This window comes from Rhinolophus sinicus, linkage group LG05 (genome assembly GCF_036562045.2).
Source record: "Rhinolophus sinicus isolate RSC01 linkage group LG05, ASM3656204v1, whole genome shotgun sequence".
In the NCBI taxonomy this organism is placed as follows: Eukaryota; Metazoa; Chordata; class Mammalia; order Chiroptera; family Rhinolophidae; genus Rhinolophus; species Rhinolophus sinicus.
This window is the reverse complement of record NC_133755.1, coordinates 73,877,029-73,902,923: the sequence shown is the minus strand read 5'-3', so window position 1 is coordinate 73,902,923 and position 25,895 is coordinate 73,877,029. Positions and strand designations below refer to the sequence as shown.

The following is a 25,895-nucleotide window of genomic DNA, read 5'->3' as shown; positions in this document are numbered from 1 at the left end:
AAGGTGGGAACAGAGGGCTCAAGTAGCTGGCCCATGTTCACACAGCTCATGAACCACAAAGCCAGGATTGGAACCGGACAGTTTGGCATCTGAGCTCTTACAACTGGCCTAGCAAATAAACGGAGAGGGTCTAAGAGCACCCACGAGGTACAGCACCCACGAGACATCAGACAACACTGGACATAGGGAGGTATTCAACTTTCAGACCAGCAAGATCAGCTACTTTTTGCTCATGGTGGCCAAACCGCTGACCATTTTAAAGTTTCCACAGGACGAATGCTGAGTTTTGTTTCTTTTACACTTGGCAATCCTCCCTGTTTTGAAGCCAAAAGATACATGGCCCAGCTTGGTTTCTAGTGGCCCATGTCTCTGTTCAGGACAAAGGCCTCTTTCCCCACAAGATGAAAATTATTCCTCAGTTGTCACTAAGTACCGAGCAACAGAAGCTGATGGGACAGACCTTAGCTTACGCCTTTCCTGGAATGATGTGATAAAATAAAGAAGTATACAAAACAAGGAGTAGATGTGTTTGTAGGCACAGCCTGACTTAATCAGTCAGCAGTTACGTACTGATATTTATAATCACAAAGGACGGTGCTGAAATCCGAAGAGAGAACAAAGGAATGAGAGCAGGAAAGAGATAACAAAATGCCATGAGCTGCCCTGGCATCCATTAATCTGGGAATTCCTTTAGGGATTCCAAAGTGACCCCATTTTGTACCAAATCTGTGGCTCTCAAGATGACAGTCACTTAAAGTGCTTGTCAAGTTTGTTTCAGCAGCTGTTTTGCAGGTGAAGATATCAGTGATCTTAGAGACATGGCCGGACCCCTGGGGGTATCCTTCAGTGGTCCAGGTTGGACAAAGGATGTGCTGAGAAGTACAGGCCAGGGTTCCCAACACTCAACCATGGTCAGTCAGCTTAAAGCACCAGTAGCCTCGATTGAACCTGCCATGCCATCATGGCAGGAGAGCTGGGAATTCCTTATACATGTGTCTTTCCCCTGGAAAAAGAAACAATACAAAGCCTGACCTGCCATTAAAGAGACAAGAGCCCCCAGTATTCCAATGAATTTCCTGCTCTTATGTGTCCACCTATCTGGGAATCAGCTTCGGCTCACTCATGTGCACATTCATGCATCAAATATTTACTGAGCCGCACCTGCTCCTGGTGAGTCAGAATGAGGCAAGCAGGAGTAAGAGAGTGTTGCCTTCAGGAAAGCTACAGCATTGGGAGGTGGGGTGTGCAGCGAGATAAGGACACAAATAACTAGAATATAAGAAGTGTACTTAGGACACTCAGCACAAACGTCCTGGGAAAGCATGAACCAAGTGCTATGGAATCAGGAGTGGGCACAGACACAACAATGGAGGAAGGGGCTTGGAAAGGCTTCTGGAAGGGCCCAAGCTCATCAGACGGGGGACCAAGAGATGGAATTTCACTAGATGACAAAGGTCAGGACTTTAGCAGAACCACACAGAGAGGCTGTGGTTCTTGGGGAGCTCCTGGGCACTGCCCACGGGACACCCAGGGGTACCTTGCAATCACAGCCAATGGGCTTCTGGCACTCCTCACAAGTGCTGGCGTAGAGGGCCTCAAAGCAGGCCACACAGTAGGGGCTCTCCTCCCGCAGGATGTACTTCTTGCCAAAGAGAGATTCTTCGCAATGGTGGCAGTCAAAGCGCTCGGTCATTTTGATACCCGGTGTTTCAACAACCTGTCAAAAAGAAGAGAAAATACGGTTCCGGTGAGCGCGCCGGGAATGCCATTCGTGCTAAGGCATCAGCTGTCCTGCTGTCAGTCACTGTCATCTCTAGCCAAGCGGTGGCTCGCTCCTCTATGTGAGTCATTGAAACTCACCCTCGAAACGGTCATCATTTTCAATGATACTTTAAAAAAAAATTAGTTGGGGGCAGTTTTGTGTTTGAATGCATTCCATGACATTAAAAGTCCCTATTTTTGTTGATTCTGTCAGAAAAAGCTACTGTGGTTTTGGATACAAGAGTTCGCATCAGAGCCTGCATCCAGTGGGGCTGTGTGTATACTTCAAATGTGTGACAGAGCGTTACATTTTCCCTTTCTCCTTGCCCCCAAAATAGAAAGGCAGGGATAGAAACAATATGTTCATTTCTATAAAAAGATTTTCCATGAGCTCCCTTTATGATTTGTAAATCTGATACTAAGAAACCACAGTGGCAAAAGGGAGTTGATAAACCTGAATGAGATGCCCTGAGAACATGCCCTTAACCTTGACAGGGCATTGGAAAGCACAACCTGCCCTTGCACAAGAAAAAGTGCCATATGTCCCTCGGGCAAGTGGTTTCTCCCAGATGGAAAGATCATCCTTCCGATGCCCAGGTATCCTGAGAACGGAACACAAAGAAGCCGGCTTCCAAGAACAGATTTTCACACAGTGGGAAATGTCAGTGACCTCAGGCAATGGCCTCTCCAGGCAACACCTAGAGGCTTTCCAAAAGGAACATGAATGCATCATCATGCTAGTCACAGTGTTTTTCAAGGGTGAGCATAGAGTGCTCACGAGCAGAAAGGGACAGGACGGGGTGGGGTGGAGGGGGTACAAGGGGAGGTTTTTACCTCGCCTCATCCTCATATGCCATTCCCATACACGCATGGCAGAACTCTCACAGAAAACAAACACTCTACTGTGGAAATACTTGGGATGGAGAAATGCCTCCAGGGCTTTCAAAACAGAGTCAATCTTCTTCAGGAATACATATATTATCAAGTGGCGATATTTAATTTGTGAAAAGTAAAAAGTTTTATAGGTTGTTAAATATGTAGACTGGAAGACTATGGAACTCTCAATAATGTTTCATGAACTCTAATTAAACTTGGTCCAATTTTCTGTCATTTCAAAACATTTAAGGGTGAAATTCCAGAATAATGCCCTATGATGCAAATAAAATATTGTTGCCTGGTTTATGATGACGTAAATTTGATAGTGTTTGTTAATTTTGTACTCTTGTATATACAAGGTCTTGACAATTGTAAGCAAAGAAATGAATATCTTGCGAGCATCCAGACTTGGTTATTTCTGTGTTTAATAGAAAAAAATTTTCCCCAAGAGTATTAACCATGCAGCTGGACACATGTGGCAACATCCAGCCCTCTAAATCGCTCTTCTTAGAGTTAAAGAAAACATCGTCTGGACATTCTTGTGATAACATCACAAGACGAGGCTCTTAAGCATTTGAAGTATTATTCTGAAACTCGACTTATAAATACCCTTTGCACTAAGGCCATCTCAGGTTGCAGCTATGCTGGCAGAAGACTCAATGCTTTCCTGTAATTCCTCGGTTATTGGCCTTGAAAGTGGCTGTCGTTTACTTCATCACAATTGAGCCCTGTCCTTCCAACAGAAAGGCTGCCATTTACCTGTGGAACCAGGGGCTTTTTGCCCATTCTGTTCACACAAATATAAGCATAATGATTTGGGAATTCGAAGTAAGAACAATCAAAGGAGACAGAATGATAAATGGTGGAATTTTAAAAGCTGGAAACAACTCCCAAGATTTTCTACGGCAACTACCTCATTTTATGGATGGAAAAATGGGAGCCCAGGAATATTAATGGAAACAGAGGAGTCACATGAATTTTCCCAAATAGCCATCTAAGTTAGAAAAAATAGACTCCCGATCTAAATTGAAAGGTGGTTCCAAGTGGGTTCAGACAAGCACAACCCTGCTGAGAAAGGGAAACAATCTATAGGCTGCACCAACACTTCTCTAGAGTACCACACCTATGCTCTCCAGCCAGTGAAAGGGGTGAGTCCTTTCTCCTTGAAGGAAATGGCCATGATGTTCATACACCTGGTATGTGTTTGCTACCTCCTCCAGTTCCACAGAAATAATAGAAGGTAGTCAACCCTGAACCCAAGGGAGCTCCACATCTGTGCAAAGTATGTCTGAGGCTATGCCATCATCACTGACCCTGACTCCCAGCGGGAATAGTCAGGCTGTTACAGGCTCAGAGGGACCCCCTGGGAGGAGGCACTTGGCCCAGTGGTTTGGCTCCCCTTTCTGTAAATTTCTTTCTGATGATGGTGGGTCTCTCTCCCTTCTTGCGCCTTATCTTCTCTAAGAAGTCACTGCGGTTTCAATGATTAGGAGAGCACTTCTACTTAAACCAACATGTTAGGTGTAAGGCGAGCACCATCACTAATTAGGAACAGGTCAGGACACACTTTATCTGAGAAGGTCTTCTTACAGACTTCCAGAGAATTCTATGAAGCACAAACCCTGAGAGTCAAAGTAAGTACCCCATACGCTAATGAGAAATCTGAGAGCTTGGCTTCTGTCACAAAGTGTTTAAAACCAGTTCTCCTTTCATTAAATGCTACCAAATAGAATATTGTTTTTAAAAACGTGTGTGCATTTAAAGTTACACTATCAATCTTAAGGCTCTTTTTAATGAGAAAAATTATCTACAGCCCTACATTAGGAGCCCCCTGTAACTTTCCTTTTTTTTTTTATCCTATAAAACACCTGATTATTCATTCACTCAGGTCGAGCTGGAACTGTTGCGTCAGAAGTTATGTGAAGTGCTAGAGATACAAAGATGAATAAGATACAGGCCGTCCCTGAAGGAACTTGTGATAAAAACCGATAAATGTGTTATATGCCAGACTACAAGGCTCCCTGCTCAGAGCAGTGATGGAGAGACGCACAGGGTACCATGGGGAGTCAGGGGAGGAGCTGGGAGCCACTTCTCCTGGGAGAGCAGGGCAGGCTTCCAGGAGGAGATGTTACCTGTGCTGGGACAGGTTAGCCAGCTAATATCACAGGCCAAGGAGCAGAGTGAGCAAAGGCACGGAGATAAAAAACAGGGAAGAGCAAGCGGATACCCCAGGAAATGAGAGTGACTGGGATCACTTCCGGAGTAGCCAAGGTGAAGCTGAAACGATAGTGAAAGGCCCAGGAAAGGAGGGCATGTGGCCTGGATCTTGAACACAGATGTGCCCCGCAGGTAGTGGGTTTAGCGTGTTGGCTCCTGCAGCCTGCAGTATGGAGGACAGACAGGAAAGCCCCGCTGAAAGTTCACTGTGTAGAGCCCGGCTTCGCTATGCAGGGTTGGGGGAGATAAAATTGAGCGGCAACGACTCTTTAAAAACATTTTCAAGATGTCAGAGTCCATTTCTGAATCACATAAAATAGGACATGTTGATTCTATAAGTAGTGTTTTAACCTAATTGTGTACAATTGCTGACCCTCTCTGAATCTTGAAACCCTTCTTGACAAGTCACACGTGTATCATTCGTGTCCATGACCTGGTACACAGAATGCTGACAATAGGCCACAGCACACAAGGAGACACCTGAACATCAGGTGTGACTGCTGACTTGGTATTTCATTGAATCAAGTCTAAATTATAGTGTCCTGGAGTTGTCATCCCTTACGTGGGTGAAATCACTCTCTGAGTTCATTCCCCCTTCTGCCCTGAACAACCAGGGTATTTGAAAAAGCTGGATCTTAGGGAGCAGGCTTGGCTCCAGGCCAAGCCACTGCACTGGGCAAAGCAAGTCCCAGGGGAGGCTGGCAGGGCTGGGATGGCCGGGAGAGAGTTTTGATCTCTGGGTCCTGGTCAGCCCAGCGCTCAGTCAGATGTGAGGATAAAGGTGACCCTTTATGGACAATGGAGCAAGGATGCACTGTGCTCACCTCCTGAGACACAGTTACCATTTAAAAGTCCCCAGATTTACTTTTATTTTTTAATTAAAACAATACTTTTATTTTGTTTTGTTTTCATGGGGAAAGTGTCAATACTATCTGTCATTTGGGAACAACAAAAGGGGCGATACGGTTCTTCTGTTCACTGTGCCCTCCTTGTCCTGTAGGGAGGATGTGTGATTTTTACATTGTGATTTTTAAATGTGGGTTATTTTGATCTTCCCAGACTTAAAAACTGTAAAACAAAGTTTGAGAGGGAAAGTCTCAGAGCTAGGGAGAAAATGAAGAAAAAGGGAGAAGGAACACAAGAAGGGAGTAAAGGGAAGTAGAGAGAGGTGGCAAGAAGGAGACAAAGGGAGAACAGGAGTCGGGACGCTCATGCATTTGTTCTGACCAGAAAGGTTTCCGGAGAATCCAGGGAGGGGCCAGCATGGTGAACGGCCTCTGCTGGGTATGCCGCCCAGGCCTGCGTTTCACGAGCTTGGCCCATCCTTCCCACATGGACCTGTTGGGCCATGCTTGGCCTTACATGGCCAGATTTGCAAAAGAAGACTCAGCTCAGCATTCTGTCCAGTGCTCCCTGTATTCAGTTACTTTCTCTCATCTGACCCCAGGATGCCATTTCCCTTCCCAAACCCAAGGTTTTACTAGACTCCTCTCATAGTTAATTCCTAAGGAGAAACCTGTGAATATTCCCACATCCTGCCCGCAACATGAGAAGAAGCTTCGGAAAAATCAGTCCTGACAAAGCTGTGGCTATCCTTAAATGCCACCAAGGACCCAGGTAGAAAAGTCCATTGCTTATCAACAATCAACCAGAGCTTTTCATAGAGAATTAAGAAAATCGGTCTGTTCCACGTGGGCTCTTTTCAGACCCGTATTTAACATACAATGCTTTTATGACACCGCAGGGCAATGCGACTGCATGTCTCCAAACCGTAAGTGCTGCGCATATATCGCTATGGCCTCACCAGCAGGTGACAAACACAGCATCAGGTGCTTTATAAGTACTTGTAGAATGAATGAACAAATGGATGCACAAGGGAATGAACACAAATATCCCAGAGGACAAGCATGTGGGCAAAAATAAAAAAAAGACGAGGAATGTTTTATGTGCAGAGCAAACCCCAAATGAAATGTGGTTTGGAATTTAATGCCATTAAACTTTCTGATGTAACAGATCCTAAGCTTCATTCTTTCTCCTCCATCACTGGCCTCTTTCCCTCTTCCAGACACACTGCTGTTTCCACAGCGGGGAGAACTTTTCTTATTGTGTTTGGACTCTAAACCCATGTGAACACGCAGCTGCACAGTCCAGGATGAGGCCTGGTCAGGTCAGGAAGCAAAAGCAGCCGGCAGCCGTCTCTACGCACGTCTGTGAAGAATGTGCTCGATCCCCTGACAGGGGCTCCGGGAATCCGTGAAAGGCCCAGAACCTCGACACAGACACAGAGCACCTACAGAGCACAGACCCTCACCCCAACACTTTCCACTAATTTAGCTGAACGGTTTCTTTCAAATACGAATTGTGGTAAAAAAGAAAGGGGAGCCAGTTCAAAGGATGTTGCTGTTTTTAAAAATATAATACTGTGCCTAGAATCCACTTGAAATCGAGTTTTAGATTGTTGGGAAGGTATAAGATTGACTACGCCTACTGCTATATGATATATTTATGGATTATTTTAATGAGCCTTCATTGAGTACATCTATGGGCAGGGTCTGGGATGTAATATAATATTGTAATGTATTATAAATCTATGTAAACTGGTAACTTTCAAAAACTGTTTAAAAAATATTGATTTGTCTCTGATAAACAAACGTTTTGTGACAGAGACAATGCTTGAATAAGGTAAACTACTGTCTTCCAAATTCACTTTTGAATATTGAATAATGGAAAGAAATGGGGAAATAATAAATGTCAAGTTTCTCACTTTAAGTCCGTAAATACAAGAATAGTGAGACTTATTCTGATGTCCCACGGGCTTTTAAATCCAGTCAATAAGCATGTACGAAGTAGCCACTATTTTCCACGTACTGGCTTAGGTACTGAGAAGCTGAGATAAGACATACAATTTTTGAAAGAGTTCCAGTCTGGTTCTAGTTCCAAAGAATTTAAATCACCTTTAAGATTCTATCTTGTAATTTAATCTCAAAACATCTCAGTTCAGTAGATGCTAGCTAGACAAGCATAATTACGCAGGCTAGAATGGCAGGCCGCCTCAGGTTTATAAATCATCTCAGTGTTGGGGGGATGAGGAGGAGACCCATCCTACAGCTCTACCACTGCCTTCCTGGGGACGTGGGAGCAAGTTATTTATGTGCTCACACTCTCTCACCGGTCTCCTCCAATCTCCAAAAGGCAGCTTGTTGTTTGCGCTGCATCCACCTGGTTTTTTTCCTTTGGTGACGCCCAACTTCCATGGAAGGCTGACCTCTTCATTCTCCCAGCCCCGCTCCTTGGTGGTGTTTCCTCAGCACACTGTGTCAGGGTCCTGTCAGCATCGCTCGCACACGTCCTGCTCCTCTGTGCGTTGACTGGCTAAATCTTATTTGCTCCAAAAGTTGTATCATCAAACATAGACAGATCTATTTTCTCTTTGACTGACATCCTAAATATTTACAGACTTCAAGGGTGCCCTTTGACATGAGTCTTATTTACTCATAAACAGGGCAGCCGCTTCTCTTAGTGGCACAGAGATCATTTGCCTCACTTAGTACCATAAGCCTAAAGGAGATCGTTACATCACAGACTAAATCAGGGCAGTAAAGGTATGGATTACGAAGACTGAGGACTACAAGTATGATAACATGTGATATTCAAGTTCATGCCATGTGTGAGAATCTCCATGATAATTGGATTACTGATGGAAAGACCAAATGCTGCCCCAAACCTTGCATTAGATCCTCAAGAGGACAAACACATTTTATAGCAAAAGGAAAATCAAGACCACCAGTAGCAAAGGAGTGATGGGATCTTGAAAAAGGCGAGACTGAGAGCTGGTGAGAATTTTTAAGCAAAGTTAATGAGGAGCTGTATTAGTCAGGGTTCTCAAGAGAAACAGAACCAGTAGTTGAATGAATATACATGAGTAGTCTGAAAGCCTGAGAACCAGGACAGCCGATGGTGAAATTTCTAGTTTAAAAGCCGGCAGGCTCAAGACCCAAGATGAGCTGATGTTTCAGTCCAAGTCCAAAGGCTAGAAGGAACCACTGTCCCAGCTCAGCCGTCATGCAGGTGGAGTTCCCTCTGCTTAGCCTTTTTCTTCTATTTAGGCCTTCAATTGATTGGACGAGGCCCACCCACACTGGGGAGGGCAATCTGCTTTACTCAGTCTACTAATTCAAATATTAATGGCATCCAGAAACACCCTCACAGACACACCCAGAAATAACATTTGTGTCTGGGCACCCCATGGCTCAGTTACGTTGACATAACATTAACCATCACAGAAGCTAAAGTCCAAATCCACAATTCAGGACGACAAAGCCAATATACTTGACTCACCATGAAGTCACAATGCCAGCTTGATCTTCCGGAAGACTGGGCTCTCAGTCACTAGAGAAGAGCCCATGTATTTTGTTCAAGGTGGTCATCTTGAGGAAGTGACCTCTCAGTATAATTCCACATCATAAATGGGCTTTGAAAAATTCTCTTAATAAAATTACACAGGAAGTATCCAATATCACTCTTTGTTTACCCAAGCAAAAGGAACTTTGTATCTCATGCCATCTGAGTCAGAGAGAAGCTTTCCTACTCCAGCCCCCTTGCTGACAAATGAGACAGCCTGAGCCCGGGGGGCTGGGTAACCCACCTTCCGTGCCAGACAGGAATAGAACCCAGGCCTCCTAAAACCCAGTCTAACTTTTTTCAATGTCTTACTGGGAGTTTTTGTCTGCAACTTAGATTTCTTTTAGTACTGGAAGTGGTTTAACAAACAATCTTGGGTCAACAAATGCAGCATAAGCCCTCATTGAAATATTCAGGTGTGTCTCCTATAGTTTAGTGGTTAGAACTCAGCCTCTCAAGTTAAGCTGTCTGGGGTCAGATCTCATCACTTCCATTCACAGGCTGGGAAACCTTAAAGAAGTTACTTTGATCTCTCTGCGCTTCAGTTTATCTGTAAGAACGAGGATGGTATCAAATTGTATACACTGCTTATGATGTGTAGTCTTGATAACAGTCCTGCAAGGAAGCCACTGTCATAGCCCTGTTTTCCAGTTGAGGAAACTGAGGCATGGAGAGATTCTGGGAGCTGGCCAAGGTTGCACAGCTAGTGGTTGAGGGACGGGGACAAGCTCAGGCAGCCCAGCTCCAGTGCATACATGCCCACTAGTCCATCACAACTGCCTTCTGGCATATTTGTGAGGATGAAATGAGACTGTGAACATAAGTCCTTAGAATATTATCTGGTCCACAATAAGCCAATCCAGCCTTTATAAACACGTTGTGGTGTAAAAGCATTTTAAAACACGACAGGATAATAAACATTGTGGAAACCCAATTCTGTATCTTAAATGATAACCCTTCAAAATTCAGGGTGAGCTAAATCTGAAAAACATGGTTAAAAAATTTATATAAGTGCACAATGAAATGTTCTTCATTGAGCTTGGTTTTATGGCCGTTTGTCCAACCAGGAGTTCCTGTACTTCTAAGAGTTGCCCCAAATGTTTTCAATCTGAACCTCTTTCAGGATAGCAAAGCCTCCTTCCTTTAATACATTACTACAAAACACAGGTTAAGGGGCGGTAGTGCCAAAAGTGCCGGAAGGATTTGGCCCTGGGTTTTGAACTCAGTTTTCCAGATTTATTATCTCCCAAGATAAACGCAAGGCAGTGCAGGACCAGGAAGGTAGCTGTATACCTTTCATTTAATCCACGTTAGACTAGTTCTCCTGAAACCCAAATTGGGATTTGAATGTAAATAGGATTGATTCTACATTTAAAATAAATAGGAACAACATTTAACACTCTTTGTCCGCAGTTCCAGGTATGCTAATATATTACACAAGTGCAATTTAAGATTAGAATTTTTTCCCCCCTTTAAAATAAGCCCATTTTTGTTAAACCTGGTGGTTCAGTTTTTGAATTTCCGCACGAGTTAACGTGCGAGGCCACGCCGCAAGCTCCACTTCTTTCTACTGAAGGGAAAGGCCTCTGACACTCGGCGCAGACAGAAGGCGGCCAGAGTGCGGGCCTCCGGGGAGGGGGGTCGGTCAGCTCCCCACACTCGGACCCGCGACCAGCCTTTGCCCAGGGCTCGCCCGTGGGTGGTCCAGCCCCTGCTGGCCACCCAGCGGAGTCGAGGACTCAGACGGCGCTCCTCTCTCCGAGGATGAGGCGGGGGTCCCTCCCGCTTACAGTACCCCAGGGCATCCTCACCTAGTTCAGCTCCCTTCTCCCCGGGTCTTCCTCACAGCTCGGCTTCCCCGTCCTTGGATATCCCCCGTTGCTTGGCTTCTCTCTCGCCTGGTCGCCTCTCCCCCGGCCCCCCCACCGCGCCCCTCTGTTCCCTCTCCCCGGGTCTCCCTCCACGGTTTGGCTCCCCTGTCCCGGGGTCTCCCCCACGGCTTAGCTCCCTTGTCCCCAAACCATGCGGATGGAGCCCCGTCTCCCTCCCGGTAGCCCGGGGTGGTGGCACTCACCGCGCGGCGAGCCGGTGTTCCCGGACCGGGCGAGCAGGAGGTCCCGGGCGGCGGCAGTGGCGGCGGCTCCTGGCTGCGGCTCCGCAGCCGGCCGAGTGGAGCGCAGCCTCCTGCCCTGGCGAGCCCCGCGTGTCATTTGACCATATAAGGAGACAGACACACGCCTCCGAGGCGCCGGCGGCGCGGCCTCAGCTGGCTGGCACCGGGTCCGGGGGCGCGGGGGGCGAGCGCCCTCGGCCTCCCGGTAGCCGCGCCACCGTCCCGGGCTGCGGCGCGCACGGATCCCGACTCACTATTGGCTTTGGACTTTTACTTCGTTCCCTCGGGGTCTATAGAGCACCCGGGTGACGCGGAGCGTCGCCCGGGCGTTGACTCACGGGGCGAGAGGGCCGAGGGTCGCGGGGCCGCTGCTGCGCGACCCAGGACCTGCCGGGGCGGAGTAGCAGGAATCTGCTGGGTTCCAGGAACAAGAGGCAGGCCTAAGCCTGAGAAGGTGCAGGGAGAGGTGGGAGGAATGGAATGGGGCCACTTATCAGGTCTTTCCAGGGCAGGAGGCATGCGCCTGGGATGTATTTGCACGGTGGGCTTTTTCTCCGCCATACCCTGCAGACACCTCTCTGTCACGAAATGAATCCAGAAGATAACCAAAAAGAATGGATAATGCCAGGTTCTTTGTTCCACTAGAAAGGGGACAGGAGAAGGTCCAACCCCCAACACTGCATGGGCAAGAGGCCTCTGTAGACGTTCTGTTGTCCTCGCCAGGGCGGGAAAACAAAAGTAGGGTGGGGAGAGTGCCTCCCACACTCAAAACCCTCTGCCTGAAGCACACTTGGTAGGACAGATGGCAGCATTCAGCCTTGCAGGAGAGAAGGCTAAATCCCATGTCTGGGAAAGGCAGCATCCAGAAAGAAATGTTTGCTCTTGATTGGGTGGCCAGCGTCTAAGTGCAGACGGAAGCTGGAAGATGGAAGCTGGAAGATAGATGGAAGATGAGCTGATGGACAGCAAAGGCATGGTAGAAATATTGTTGGCAGACATATTATGTCTAACATTCAGTGGGCCTGAGAGAAGGAAGAACTATTAGATTGTTCTCTCTTGGTTGACACTCAATGTCTGCAGGTAATTCAGAGCGTGGGTCTCCATCATGGAACCACAGAACTTGAGAGTCATATTAGCCGCCACTTACTGAGTGCTAGCTCTGTGTGGTAGCTCATTTGATCCTCACCCTTTGAAGTAAGGTTTTATGGTGAGGACCACAATGTGAGGATGATATCAGAGAGAGTTGCTCACCATCTCCCAGACAACAATTATGCCAGCTGAGATTTGAACTGGAGTCCGTCAGATGGCAAAGCCATGCACATATCTTACAGGATATGAAATGCCTGCCAAAAAAAGTATACCCATTTTAAGAAAAGAAAACTATATTAAAATTGTAATATTCAATATATACCAATAACAAAAGATGAATACAAGTCACATCTGACTTCTGCAATTACAGGAGGTGTTCAAAATGGTTATCATCAGTGTAATTTTAATACAGTTTTTTCTTTCTTAAAATGTGTATACATTTTTTTGGGTGTGTGTGTTTGTGTGTGTTTGTGTGTGTGTGTGTGTGTATGAAGTAGTATCAGCTATGGATTAATAGTAACCATTGAAACTGGGTGATGATGGAGATATAAGGGTCGTTATATTAGTCTCGCTCTCTTTGTAAGGATTGAAAAATTCCATAATGAAAAATTTTAAATTGTAAATGCACACACCATTTGCCCTTAACCCATGTTTCCCCTTACAGGAAATTACCTTGCAGATTAACTTGCTCTTGTATAAATTGATCTATATGCAATAGGAATCATTGTAGAATTGTTTGTAATAGCAAAATAATGGATCGTGTTATATGTTCATCAACAGTGCCTACTTAAATATCGCATGGTACATTTTAGAATTATTTCTATATGTATCTGTTAAAAAGAATGATGTAGCTACGTTTATTGGTTTGACATGATCTCCAAGATATATCAACTAAAAGTAGAGATCACCTTGTAGATGGTAACCAACCATTTGTGTTAATAAAATAAGAAAGGAAGGAAGACAATATATGCCATATTTTGCCATGTATAATGCATACTTTTATGCCCAAATTTGTGAGGGAAACATAAAGATGCGCATTATACATGGGTAGCACTAATTCCATATTTATATAAATGTGTTTTTTGTTTATGCTTATGAGTTAAAAGAGTAACTCTAGAAATCAATAACGATATCTGTATGCAAAATGATACCCTGGAATACGATAATCGGTTTTGTTGAATTTACGATGAACTTGCAGTGATGAAGAGTTCTTGGCCTTCTATGATGTGTAAATATAAATTTGTTATCGGTACATAAAATTTCTTGTACCTTGTATCTATTCTTGTGTTTTGTAATTATTTGTTACATAAAATTTCTCGTTAAAAAATATGTTAAAAATAAATACTAAAATTCCTTTATAGTGCAAAAAACATGTACCTAAATGTAAACAAATAAAAACTTGAATTAAAAAATTAAAACGTAAGATTTTTTCCCCTGAAAATTTGGGCCAAAAACATGGGTGCGCGATATACACAGGAGCACATTATACAAGGCAAAATAAGATACATAAAATGTGGTTGCCTCTGGGGAAATCTGGGGAGTTCTGAAGGTATGATGTGAAAGTGAGATTAATTTTTACTATATACCCTTTTGTTTCTTTTTAATTTTGACTTATATAAATGTATTATCCATTCAAAAAGTAAAAATCTTCTAAAAATAAATACAACATATCCTCCTTCTTTAAGAAAAATGGGAAACAAATTTGTTAAGCCGAGTTTATAGAAAGTCAAAGGAGGTTTGCTAGAAATAGAGGAAGGAGGAATGCAATTCTGAGCTTAATGACATATGTATTTCTCTGAATAATTTAAATCAAAGGGCAAAATATTAATAACTTTTTACAAGATATTCCAGTAAAAAGTACTTTGCAAAGTTCTATCTTGTACACAATCATTGTATTTTCAAGACCTAATTATAGTGCATGGTACACAGCATGTGCTTAGTAAGTGTTAAAATAAAAATTTAAATATTGAATGAATGGATGGATCGAAGAATTATTTAGCATGTGACAAGTCTCTTGTTTTGTAATTGATTATAGTATAACATATAGACTGTTATAGAAAACATAATGCATCTATGACAGTACAGCTTGATCTCTGGAATCAGGCTTGGATTTGAATCCATCTTCTACCTATGCCTAGCTCTGTGGCCTGAGGCAACCACAAAACTCTGTTTGCTCATGTAAAATGGAATAATAATACATAACTGCAAAATTGTTGGAAAGATCCTTTGACATGATGCATATAAACCATTTACCACTATTAGTACAGTCCCTGGCACATAGTAGGCCCTCAGTAAGTATTAGCTTTTATTTCATGATATTTTAATTTACAGTAAAGGGGAGATGAATCCAGAATAAGAAGGAAACATAAAGGTGTTTAAATCATACAAACTTCTAGTTATAAGATAAATAAGCACTGGGGGTGTAATGTATAGTATGGTGACTATAGTTAACAATACTGTACGTATATTTGAAAGTTGCTAAGAGAGTAGATCTTACAAGTTCTCATCATAAGAAAAAAACTGTAACTGTGTGGTGACGGACGTTAACTGGACTTACTGTGGTGATCATTTCGTAATGTATACAAATATTGAGTCATTATGTTGTACACCTTAAACTAACATAATGTTATATGTCAATGATGTATGTCTCTATCAAAAAGAGAAAACACTTCACTCTTATCAGAAGAACGATTAAGGTTTAGGTCCTGTTCTAAAGGTAAAAGTTTGACTTTTTGAGAGAAAAATTCTCTGCTATAGATAAAAATCTAGTTCATGAAAGGAAAAAAAAATAATATTTTCTGGGAAAGGGATCAAGTGGCAACTGATAAGTTATTCAAGTTCTTCTCTTGTTCATTTCAGTTCTCCTGTAATTCCTTCATTAGCCAATATGGCCCTAATCTCTCTTGTTGTGGGGGTTTCAGAGAGAGGCATAGCTAGGAAGGGAGGAAAGAAAATGAAGACTTTATGGTATAGGCCAGTAGTTCTCAAAGTGTGGTCTGGGACCAGCAGCCACAGGATTACCCAGAAACTTGTTAGAAGCAAACATTCTTGGGTCCAACTCTGTTTCAACAAGCCCCCTCCCAGGTAATTCTGATGACTGACAATGATTCTGGGTAAAATACCGGCTAGGGATTCCAACTCTAGACTCAGTAATTTACCTGAAACCTAGGAAATGTCAATTTCTATGGGAACAGAGATAGACTAAACATAGACCAGGCTCAGGAACTCTAAAAGCCAACTGCAAGTATTATACTTAGTCTGTTAGGTACTTCATTGGAAGGAAGCACAATGCAGGAAATTTACAAGGTGAAAAGTTCCAGTCTGTGTCTCAGTGATACAAATGCTGAAACTTAATTCTGTCCACCATGAGGCCCAGAGGCAGGCAGAGCTTCTGGGAGTGTGGGGGGACTGCAGACCAGATGGTGGGTAGTCAGGTGGGCCACGAGGGCTGGTGGCCCAGGACCCACGCCACGGGCACGCGGAGAACTCACCATCACAAGGAAGAAAGGGAACCCATGAAAACAGTGTGTGTGGGGGTGTCAGACCTCCCCATCTTAGTTACCCTAACTGACCATTTCAACAAAGAATTTTAGAGAACCTATCCCATTTAAGAAATGGGATTTCTCCTTAAAAGCTTCTGCACAGCAAAAGAAACCATCGACAAAATAAAGAGGCAACCAACTGAATGGGAGAAGATTTTTGCAAACAGTGCCTCCGATAAGGGGCTAATATCCAGAATATACAAGGAACTCATGCAACTCAACAACAAGAAAACAAACAACCCAATTGAAAAATGGGCAGAAGACTTGAAGAGACATTTCTCCAAAGAGGACATACAAATGGCAAATAGACATATGAAAAAATGCTCAACATCACTAATCATCAGAGAAATGCAAATCAAAACCACAATGAGATATCACCTCACCCCAGTCAGAATGGCTATCATCAACAAGACAAATAGTAACAAGTGTTGGAGAGGCTGTGGAGAAAAAGGAACCCTCATACACTGTTGGTGGGAATGCAGACTGGTGCAGCCATTATGGAAGGCAGTGTGGAGGTTCCTCAAAAAATTACGAATAGAATTGCCATATGACCCAGCAATCCCTCTCCTGGGTATCTACCCAAAAAATCTGAAAACATTTAGAGATAAAGACACGTGTGCTCCAATGTACATTGCAGCTTTGTTTACGGTGGCCAAGACATGGAAACAACCAAAATGTCCTTTGATAGATGAATGGATAAAGAAATTGTGGTATATATACACAATGGAATACTATTCAGCGGTAAGAAAAGATGATATAGGAACATTTGTGACAACATGGATGGATCTTGAGAGAGTAATGCTGAGCGAAATAAGTCAGACAGAAAAAGCAGAGAACCATGTGATTTCACTGATATGTGGTATATAAACCAAAAACAACAAAAGAACAAGACAAACAAATGAGAAACAGAAACTCATAGACACAGACAATAGTTTAGTGGTTACCAGAGGGTAAGGGTGGTGGGGGGTGGGGGGTGGGAGATGAAGGTAAGGGGGATCAAATATATGGTGAGGGAAGGAGAACTGACTCTGGGTAGTGAACACACAATGGGATTTATAGATGATGTAATACAGAATTGTACACCTGAAATCTATGTAATTTTACTAACAATTGTCACCCCAATAAATTTAATTAAAAAAAAAAAAAGAAATGGGATTTCTCACAGGCAGTTCCGCCCACTCAGGCCCTGGGCAGGAAACCGGTGGATGATTTGCCCTTGATTCAGAGGTAATCATTCTTAACTGCCGCAGATTGTTGGAGGGTGAGTCAGTGTCTCAAATCATGAAGACTGGCAGTCAAAGGGTACATTCTCTCCATGCTGCCTGGAGGGGAGCCGGTCAGGAGGCAGGTGTAGGGTACCTCCCCATGACACAGCACCAGATCCCAGTGTGGTGGCTCAGACACCTGGGCTCACTTTTCCTAAAAGCACTACTTTCCTGAATCCAGCAGGAAAACCTCTATGGAAGGTGACCCTACAGGCAGGGTGCCCATGAGCTTGGTGCAAATGTCCCCTTCAGCAAAGGAAGGAACTCGGTCTGGTTACAGCTATATTCTAGTAGGACCGAAATGGTTTTCTTTTACCTGTTAGACTTTCAGAAAAAACTCAGCCCTCTATAAAAGGCAAACTCCTTTCCTTCCCCTCTCCCTGCTGCCGTGCTCTGGTTAGGAGGGAAAATTCTTGGCTCTTTCTGACGACGCAAAGTTTCCATATCTCATCACTCTCTTTTCACAAACTGATTTAATGGATGCAAATAGTCAGTGTTTAAAACCTGAAATTATGTCTGACTCTGAGCCAAATCCACAAACAACCCCAGGATTCTGAGTTTGCCATCATTGGTTAATCTTATTTGGAGCATTTGATACAACTTTCCATATGGCTTTGATAACTCATTAAGAAAATTTCTCTTTGGCGGCTTAATGACCAGTAAAATGAAACCGTCAGTTTTGGGTCAGGAAATGTTGCTGGACTGTTTCAGATGAAAACTATTTATAATGTGGACACAGAAAAACGTTGCTTATTTGAGATCTTTCGTCTCTGATTTCAGTCCTTTCCTGCAGTAACCCATTCACTTCTCTGCTTGCCAGCAGATTTTTCCCCTTTATCAGCTATTCCAAACTCCATTTAAAAGAAGTGTGACTGTCTGTGGTCTGTGCAAACCTGGCAGAATCCAATTTTGAATGAACCATGTTTGTTTCCCTAAAATACCTGAAGCTCTCTACGTGTGGCCTCTGACACTTCTTCCTGGCATCTCGAAATGGGAGCTTTTCATGCCTCACTTGCTTCTCGGAATGTTGATTTTAAACCACACTGAAATCCAGATATTCTTTGTGAATTGACTCTATGAGTCAATGCTGCAACTCTAACATTGCAAGCTCTTTGTCCCTGCCACCAAAGTCCTTTTGTACTATTTCTGCTTTGATCAGGGTCATTAACAGGAAATCCACTGGTCTAGCTAGGAAGAGCCAGGGCTGCCAGGCCCTAGGAGGGATGGTCTGAGTTCTGGGCCCATGGTCCCCTATGGAGCAGTGTGACAAATACCCTTACCTTTGTGTGTCCCCCCACTTCACCTGTGAAACAAAGGATTTACCACCTCTCTTCTTACCCCAACGGGTTATTTTAAATTATTTAGTTCTTCTTCAAATCATTTTTACAGCTAATCACTAATTAAACATTTTCCAGAATGTCTCTGGTGGATAATTGTTCACCATGGTGTGGGATGAAAAGCTGTATTTTGTATTGCTTTATGTTCTTCTAAAGAAACAAGTTAAGGAACATCTTTGGGCTAATTCAGAAAGCGCTTTAACATTGGATCTGAGAGTCATGACAGAGCTTTCTGGAATAGCTAAGCTTCTTTCTACATCATTGCAATGGTAATGGATTGTTGAAATACCAGGAAAAGATTTTCTAAAATTTCTGACCTTCGGCATATCCTGGTAGTACTATTTGCCCTCCCAAAAATCTTTTAAAATTCTGGACCATCCTAACTGCACAAATATTTTTGGAAACTTCTGTACAGTTCGAGATGCTGAGCAATTACTCTGTAACTGCCCCAGATTACTCATGCGCTTCCCCACAGGGGTGGAGGCGCTCCAGCGGCAAATCACTGTCAGATACCTAAAAACATTCATCTAGCTGTCCTTCTATTGGAGATGCCTCTTTCTTTTTCTTTTGTCTTCATTTCAACAATTTGCAATTATCCTTTCATCTTGAGTGTGGCCTTACCATATGTTAGGTGCCTGGCCTTGTTAGGATTCTATGGAGTCAGTTCTCTCTCCCACCCTGTTTGTATGGAACGTCTATTTCCCTATGTCGCGATTGGTGCCTTGAGTTTCCAGGTCATGTTAAAAGCAGATGAAGGACCATAAATAATGTCTTGACCACTGTAAATTATTTACAAGACATGGAAACAACCAAAATGTCCTTCGATAGATGATTAGATAAAGAAGATGTGGTATATATACACAATGGAACATTACTCTGCCATAAGAAAAGACGAAATGCTGCCATTTGTGACAACATGGATGGATCTTGAGATTATTATGCTAAGTGAAATAAGTCAGACAGAAAAAGTAGAGAACCATATGATTTCACTGATATGTGTGATATAAAACTGAAAACAACAAATTGACAAGACAAACAAATGAAGAAACAAAGACTCCTAGATACAGACAATAGTTTAGTGGTTACCAGAGGGTAATGGGGGAGGGAGACGGTAGATGAGGGTAAAGGGGATCAAATATATGGTGATGGAAGGAGAACTGACTCTGGATGGTGAACACATAATGCAATATATAGATGATGTATTACAGAACTGTACACTTGAAACCTACATAGTTTTGTTGACCATTATCACCATAATCAATTTTAATTAAAAAAAAAAAAGCAGATGAAGGACACACTTGAGAGGTTTCCTTTTCCTAAGAATATGTTTGAATAGTTGGTAGGTCAGGAGAGCAGGGACTGCACTCCTAACCTAGGAGGTCTTGAGACCCTGTCCAGCTCATTCTCTTTGTTCCCACAGCCAGAAGGCGAAGATGCCTTTCCTCGCTCTGCTCTGCCTGGCAAACTCCTGTTCATCCTTTAGAACACAGATAAAGTGCCTCCCCTAGAAAGGCTGCGTGGGGGACGCTCAATAGCCTTATTTTGGATCATTCCATCCTGTCTCATCTTTCCCTTATTTATAAGAAAAGGAAAGAGAGTAACTCTTATGGGCAAGGACTGAGACCTTCATTCTGTCTTCTCTACAATTTGCAAGCTGGTCAATATCTACTGAATTCAATTCCGGTTTTCTGAAAATTCCTAAACCAGGACAGGGCTGTCATACAAGGGCTCATAGGGGCTACTTGTACCAAACACACCTGGCCCATTGCCTGTTTGGGCAGCTCAGCTATCTGGGCTTTGTACTGAGACCCAATTTGCAAATGACTTGAATGAAAGCAAAGAAGTAAAGGTCTGTCCTTCCAGATGGCAGCAGAGGTACTCTAAGAGCTGAAAATGGGGCTGCAGGTCAACAATGGGAAGCTCTTGGTATAGTGCTTCTGCCTCCAAGAGTCTAAGTCTCATGAGGTGGGGGCTGCTTCTCCTGACCTGCTCCTGCCCCCCCAGCTGGAACTTATTCAACCACTAAGAACACTGCTCAGTGAGAGACTTCCTTGAAATCTATGTCATTGTACAAACTAAAGCCACATTCTTCATTTTTAGCAACAAAATGCAGTAAAATCATGTCTTTAATTGACGCTTGGGGCATGTTTGATTTTCTATCGAATGCTTTAAAAAAGTCTATATCTCTGGGAAATTACATAATGGAAGTTCTGTCTCCCGCAGAAATTTGTAAAGCTTCTCTCCTCCGTAGCTGCATGAGGCCTGTGTGTGGACCATGTGCGCAAGCAAGCCTTCTTACAGTTGAGTATTTAGTGATAACAACTCAGCTAGGAAGAGGGGCACCCCACCCTTCAAGTTGCTTTTGACAGGCAGGCTGCAGAGATGGGCTAGGACAGGAGCACATAGCTCATCTCCCTCCGGCCATATCTGTTTGAGGTGAGACCACTCAGATGTAAAAACTGACCTATTTCCTTCATTCACTCATATTGCTGATGCATACACAGTACCACAGGTCGACCAGATTTAATGAGTTTGTTCTTCCCTGTGGCCATCCATACTCACAGAGACAACTGTGGGGCTTTCCAAGCCACGTAATCCTCATTTTGACTTAACCATTAGCAGGCATCTTAGAACACTTCCCAGCCAAGATTGGATCCAATACTTTTGCATTTGCAGCCTTCACTCACAAGTAGTACACCTTCCCACAAGCAGTGGGGTTTGCAGTGAGAATTTGTTTATTTTGGACAGGTCTCTCTTGCTCTTTTGCAAGGGACACACACAGACACACAGGGACAGTGTTGCGAGAGCAGAACTAATTGAACTGATACAGTCAATGAATGTAAACTTGACATCCCTGATTCTGGAACTCAGTTTAGAGGAGCCACCACTCATTGCCATGATTAATTACAACAACTTTTTTTTCTTTCTTTTTTTCATTTGGCTGCTTATAGGGCGGCTTTTTTTTTTTTTTTTGTATAGGAAGATGATATGGGTGTGATTTTAGACTCAGAGTCTTGGAAGATTCATTTTTTCCTCTTTTTTGTCTGAAACTCTAGGAGGAGAGGTGGTTTTAGAGGGGCTTGACGTCCAGCATGGCCTAGGGGTAACAGCAATGGCAGAGGAGACACTAGGGGAGCCTGTGGCAGCTACCAGCAGTGGGGAGCACTTGTTTGTGGGGCCAAGAAACAGCTGGGGGTGGTAGCAGGAAAGGGTGATGGGGGCTGTGGCCCAAAGAGCAGAGCGTCTTCGTGCAATGTGGCTTTGGGACATAGAGAAGGAGCTGCAGAGGCTGCTGGGAAAAATATCCCAGTGAGAACAAGAGGAGGACGTCTGTAGGAAAAACAGAAAGTGAAGGAAAGAAGGAGAAGAACATGGTGAGAGGAAGGAAGATGAAGCTTCCATCTGGGAAGTAAGTGAGGAGACTGTGCTGGGCTAGTTAATTTATGTGGGCAAAGGAGGTGCTGGATACCATTTACCTGGAAGTCAGGAATGGTTTCAGAGGAAAAAGCTGGTTACTCCAAAACTCCACCCACGACTTAGCTTCCCACTTTGCTTCCGATGTTCCGAGTGACGCCATGATATTCTAAGCCCAGCAAGACAGCAAACTAAGGAAGGACAGAGGGGATTTACCAGCTTCTTAGGTCAGCCCCCAGTTAATGGTCAATTGTACATTTTTGTTCAATAGAGTTGTGTATTGTGTGGTAAATGTGCTCAGGACTAGCAAAAGTTACCCTTTGGTCTACTGTTAGGGAGAGTCCTGCCTGGGACGTATAGTAAATAATGTGATATTATTGCTTAAATGCCTATCAAGGTACTTAGTCCCAGAAAGAGGAGGCAGAGAGGTGACATAAAATCCAGGCTGGAGCCATCTCAGGTCCGCCCTTGACCGTCCTGGAGTCCCAGAGCCGCCTGCATGGGTCAGACTGGAAAAGCACACATTGCTCTTTTTCATGGGAGCAGGTAACAAAGCTCTAGGCTGGCAGAGCCTCTCCAGGGTGGGTGCCAGGAGGACAAGCCAACTCCTGTCTGGTTCCTATCACCAGGGCCTGTGGCAGGGTTAACCAGAATGAAGGGGCATTCCAGTGGGCGAGGAATGCCAGGAATCCTGGCCCGGTTATGAGGCTGGGGTGGGGACCCTGAGATTACCATCTATACCCCGGTGAGCTGGCAGCAGGGGCTGTGATTTGGGAGGCAGGACCCCAGAGTCCAGTGCTCACACCAAGGGAGGGATGCAGGACAGCAGGGCAGCGTGACACTTTTGTCTCTCAAACAGGGGCAGCTTGCCAGCTGGAAGAAGACCTGGCAAGTCTGAAACCCAGGGTAGTGTTGTTGGCACCTCCTTCACCTTCCAGAAGCCTGGCCTGTCTGCCTCCTTTCCTGGTCCTGACAGTACCCGGGCATGTGCCCTGATGAGAAAAATAACCCCAAAGAGCTGCAAAAGGAATAATTTTCTCCTCTCTACACCTGGAGGGTCCAGGGCTGGTCTCCTGGTAGAGGAGAGGGTTAAAGTGAAGGTTGGTCTGCAGGGGTCCAGGTCAGGGGCCCCGGCCTCCTTTAACTGAGAGGTTCTCTGAATGTCCGTCAGCTACAGTGCCAGAAGACTTAGGGCAATGCCTTTTGAAGCCTCCTCTGACTGCTACTCTCTGGGAGATGTGTCATATATTACACTGGTATTTGTTGGTGGGTCCAAAGCCAACATTTTAGATTGTCTCACTCAAACCAGAAGGATTTCTTGGCGCAGGCAATCAGACGGAAGTGTGTGGTATGCATATCTTGTATCAGCTTGTGTTTCTATTATGCTGGCAACCAGAGGGGTCCATATAGGTGGGAAGAAATGCAGAAAGACCGAATTGAGGAGCAGTGAAATGAGTAATTCTATCGGATAGAAGTTAACAGTGCCATAGAGCCAAATGCAGGAGCTGGCTATGATGGCTGCAAGCATTTAGAAAAATTATATGACAGAAATATGCTTAGTTATTTTAGGAAGTGACACATTGCCTATTAAACCAACTTCAGGTAAGATTTCATGGGTCTAGTATAGAAAAGGTTTTTTGTTTTGATTTCCAAATTCCATTTCATCATTTACCAAATGTCCACCATTTTGGCCGTGAGCCTACAGCTTGTTAAATCCCCATGAAACTTAAAGGGAGGGGAGCGGTAATATGAACCAACTTAAAAGAATTCCAAGTGGGCCTCTGTGGGCACATGTACACATTACCATCATCACTTTAGATAATTACACTCATTCATTCTCACCTCAGTCAGTAAAACCGATCCTGAAATTAAGGCTGAATGACACCTTCTCGTATTTTAAACTGTAGACCAAATTAAAAGGCATTAGCACAATTTCCTAGTATTAGCTTTGAGTTAAAGTTTTAAAATGTGACTTTAAAAACAAAAGTAAATTATAACTTCAGAAAGAGTATTATCAAAGATCAATGCTGTCATATTTAGAGTAAACTTTTAAAGAAAACCAAGTACAATGTACAACATTTCTTCTCATTAATTCTTTTCAAGTACTCCTAATAGCCCTTGTTGCTTATTCCTGGTTTTAGTTAGAATTCTTTTTCTTTGCTCACCCACACTCCTTATCTTTGAAATAAAAAATTTGTGAAAGGTCCTGGAATTTAGGGCTATTTTGACAATAAAAGCTCATACAACGTCCTTCTCATAGAATTGAATTGAGGAGGGTGGGCAGGGACTACAATTTGCGAAGTGATTCATCCTCACAATGTCACAAAGATGAAGACAACACAGACCATCCCTTCCAGAGCTTAAAGTCCTATGTGACCGGAAGGGAGGGAGCCAGCTGGGTAAAGATGAGATCCCAATAAGATCAGGTTAGTGTTACGATATGGGAAGTATATCCCACTTTAGGGTATATATATCAGAGAGTCTCAAAGAAGCATTTGCACTTGCATGTTTATAGCAGCATTGTTCATAATAGCCAAGAGCTGGAAGCAACTCAAGTGTCCATCAACAGATGAATGAATGTATGGTCTATACACACAATGAAATATTAGTCAGCCTTGAAAAGGAAGGAAATTCTGACACCTGCTGCAACATGGATGAACATTGAAGACCTTATACTAAGTGAAATAGGCCAATGACAAAAGACAAATGCTGTATGATTCCACTTATAGGCGGTCCCTAGAATCGTCAAACTCATAGAGACAGAAAGTAGACTGGCGGTTGCCGCAGTTATGGAATGGGGAGTGAGTGTTTAATGGGTACAGGGTTTCAGTTTTGCAAGATGAAAATATTCTGGAGATCTGTTGCCCAACAATGCTGGAAGTGAGGAAACAGGACAGGGAGGGAGAGAAAGCTAAGCAGCTAAGCAAGGACATGATTTCAGGTCAAGTCCCAGCCTCAGCTTGTGAATATATATATATATATATATATATATATATATATATATATATATATATATGTATATATGTGTATATTTATATATGTATATATGTGTATATATGTGTGTGTGTGTATATATATATATATATATATATATATTTTTTTTTTTTTTTTTTAGTTTTTTTTTTTTTTTAATTTATTGGGGTGGCAATTGTTAGTAAAATTACATAGATTTCAGGTGTACAATTCTGTATTACATCATCTATAAATCCCATTGTGTGTTTACCACCCAGAGTCAGTTCTCCTTCCATCACCATATATTTGATCCCCCTTACCCTCATCTCCCACCCTCCACACCCTTTACCCTCTGGTAATCACAAAACTATTGTCTGTGTCTATGAGTTTCTGTTTCTCATTTGTTTGTCTTGTTCTTTTGTTGTTTTTGGTTTATATACCACATATCAGTGAAATCATATGGTTCTCTGCTTTTTCTGTCTGACTTATTTCACTTAGCATTATACTCTCAAGATCCACCCATGTTGTCACAAATGTTCCTATATCATCTTTTCTAACTGCTGAATAGTATTCCATTGTGTATATATACCACAACTTTTTTATCCACTCATCTATCGAAGGACATTTTGGTTGTTTCCATGTCTGGCCACCGTAAACAAAGCTGCAATGAACATTGGAGCACATGTGTCTTTATGTATAAATGTTTTCAGATTTATTAGGTAGATACCCAGGAGAGGGATTGCTGGGTCATATGGTAATTCTATTCGTAATTTTTTGAGGAACCTCCACACTGCCTTCCATAACGGCTGCACCAGTCTGCATTCCCACCAACAGTGTATGAGGGTTCCTTTTTCTCCACAGCCTCTCCAACACTTGTTACTATTTGTCTTGTTGATGATAGCCATTCTGACTGGGGTGAGGTGATATC

At 43.4% G+C, this 25,895-nt stretch overlaps 1 protein-coding gene across 2 annotated transcripts in view; it reads right to left on the bottom strand.

The window, feature by feature from the left end:
- The window catches only part of FHL2 (four and a half LIM domains 2), a 65,418-nt gene that overhangs the window by 26,215 nt on the left and 13,308 nt on the right, over positions 1-25,895 (bottom strand). Inside the window, exons 1-2 of one of the 2 annotated variants that reach the window (XM_019714010.2) lie at positions 11,330-11,704; positions 1,538-1,717 (exon numbers count right to left, since the gene is read on the bottom strand). In XM_019714010.2, coding sequence (XP_019569569.1) covers positions 1,538-1,693 — 156 coding nt within the window. In that variant the 5' untranslated portion in view covers positions 1,694-1,717; positions 11,330-11,704. Of the gene's footprint in view, positions 1-1,537; positions 1,718-11,329; positions 11,705-25,895 lie in introns of those variants that run through there. The other variant, XM_019714009.2, reaches the window with a different exon arrangement.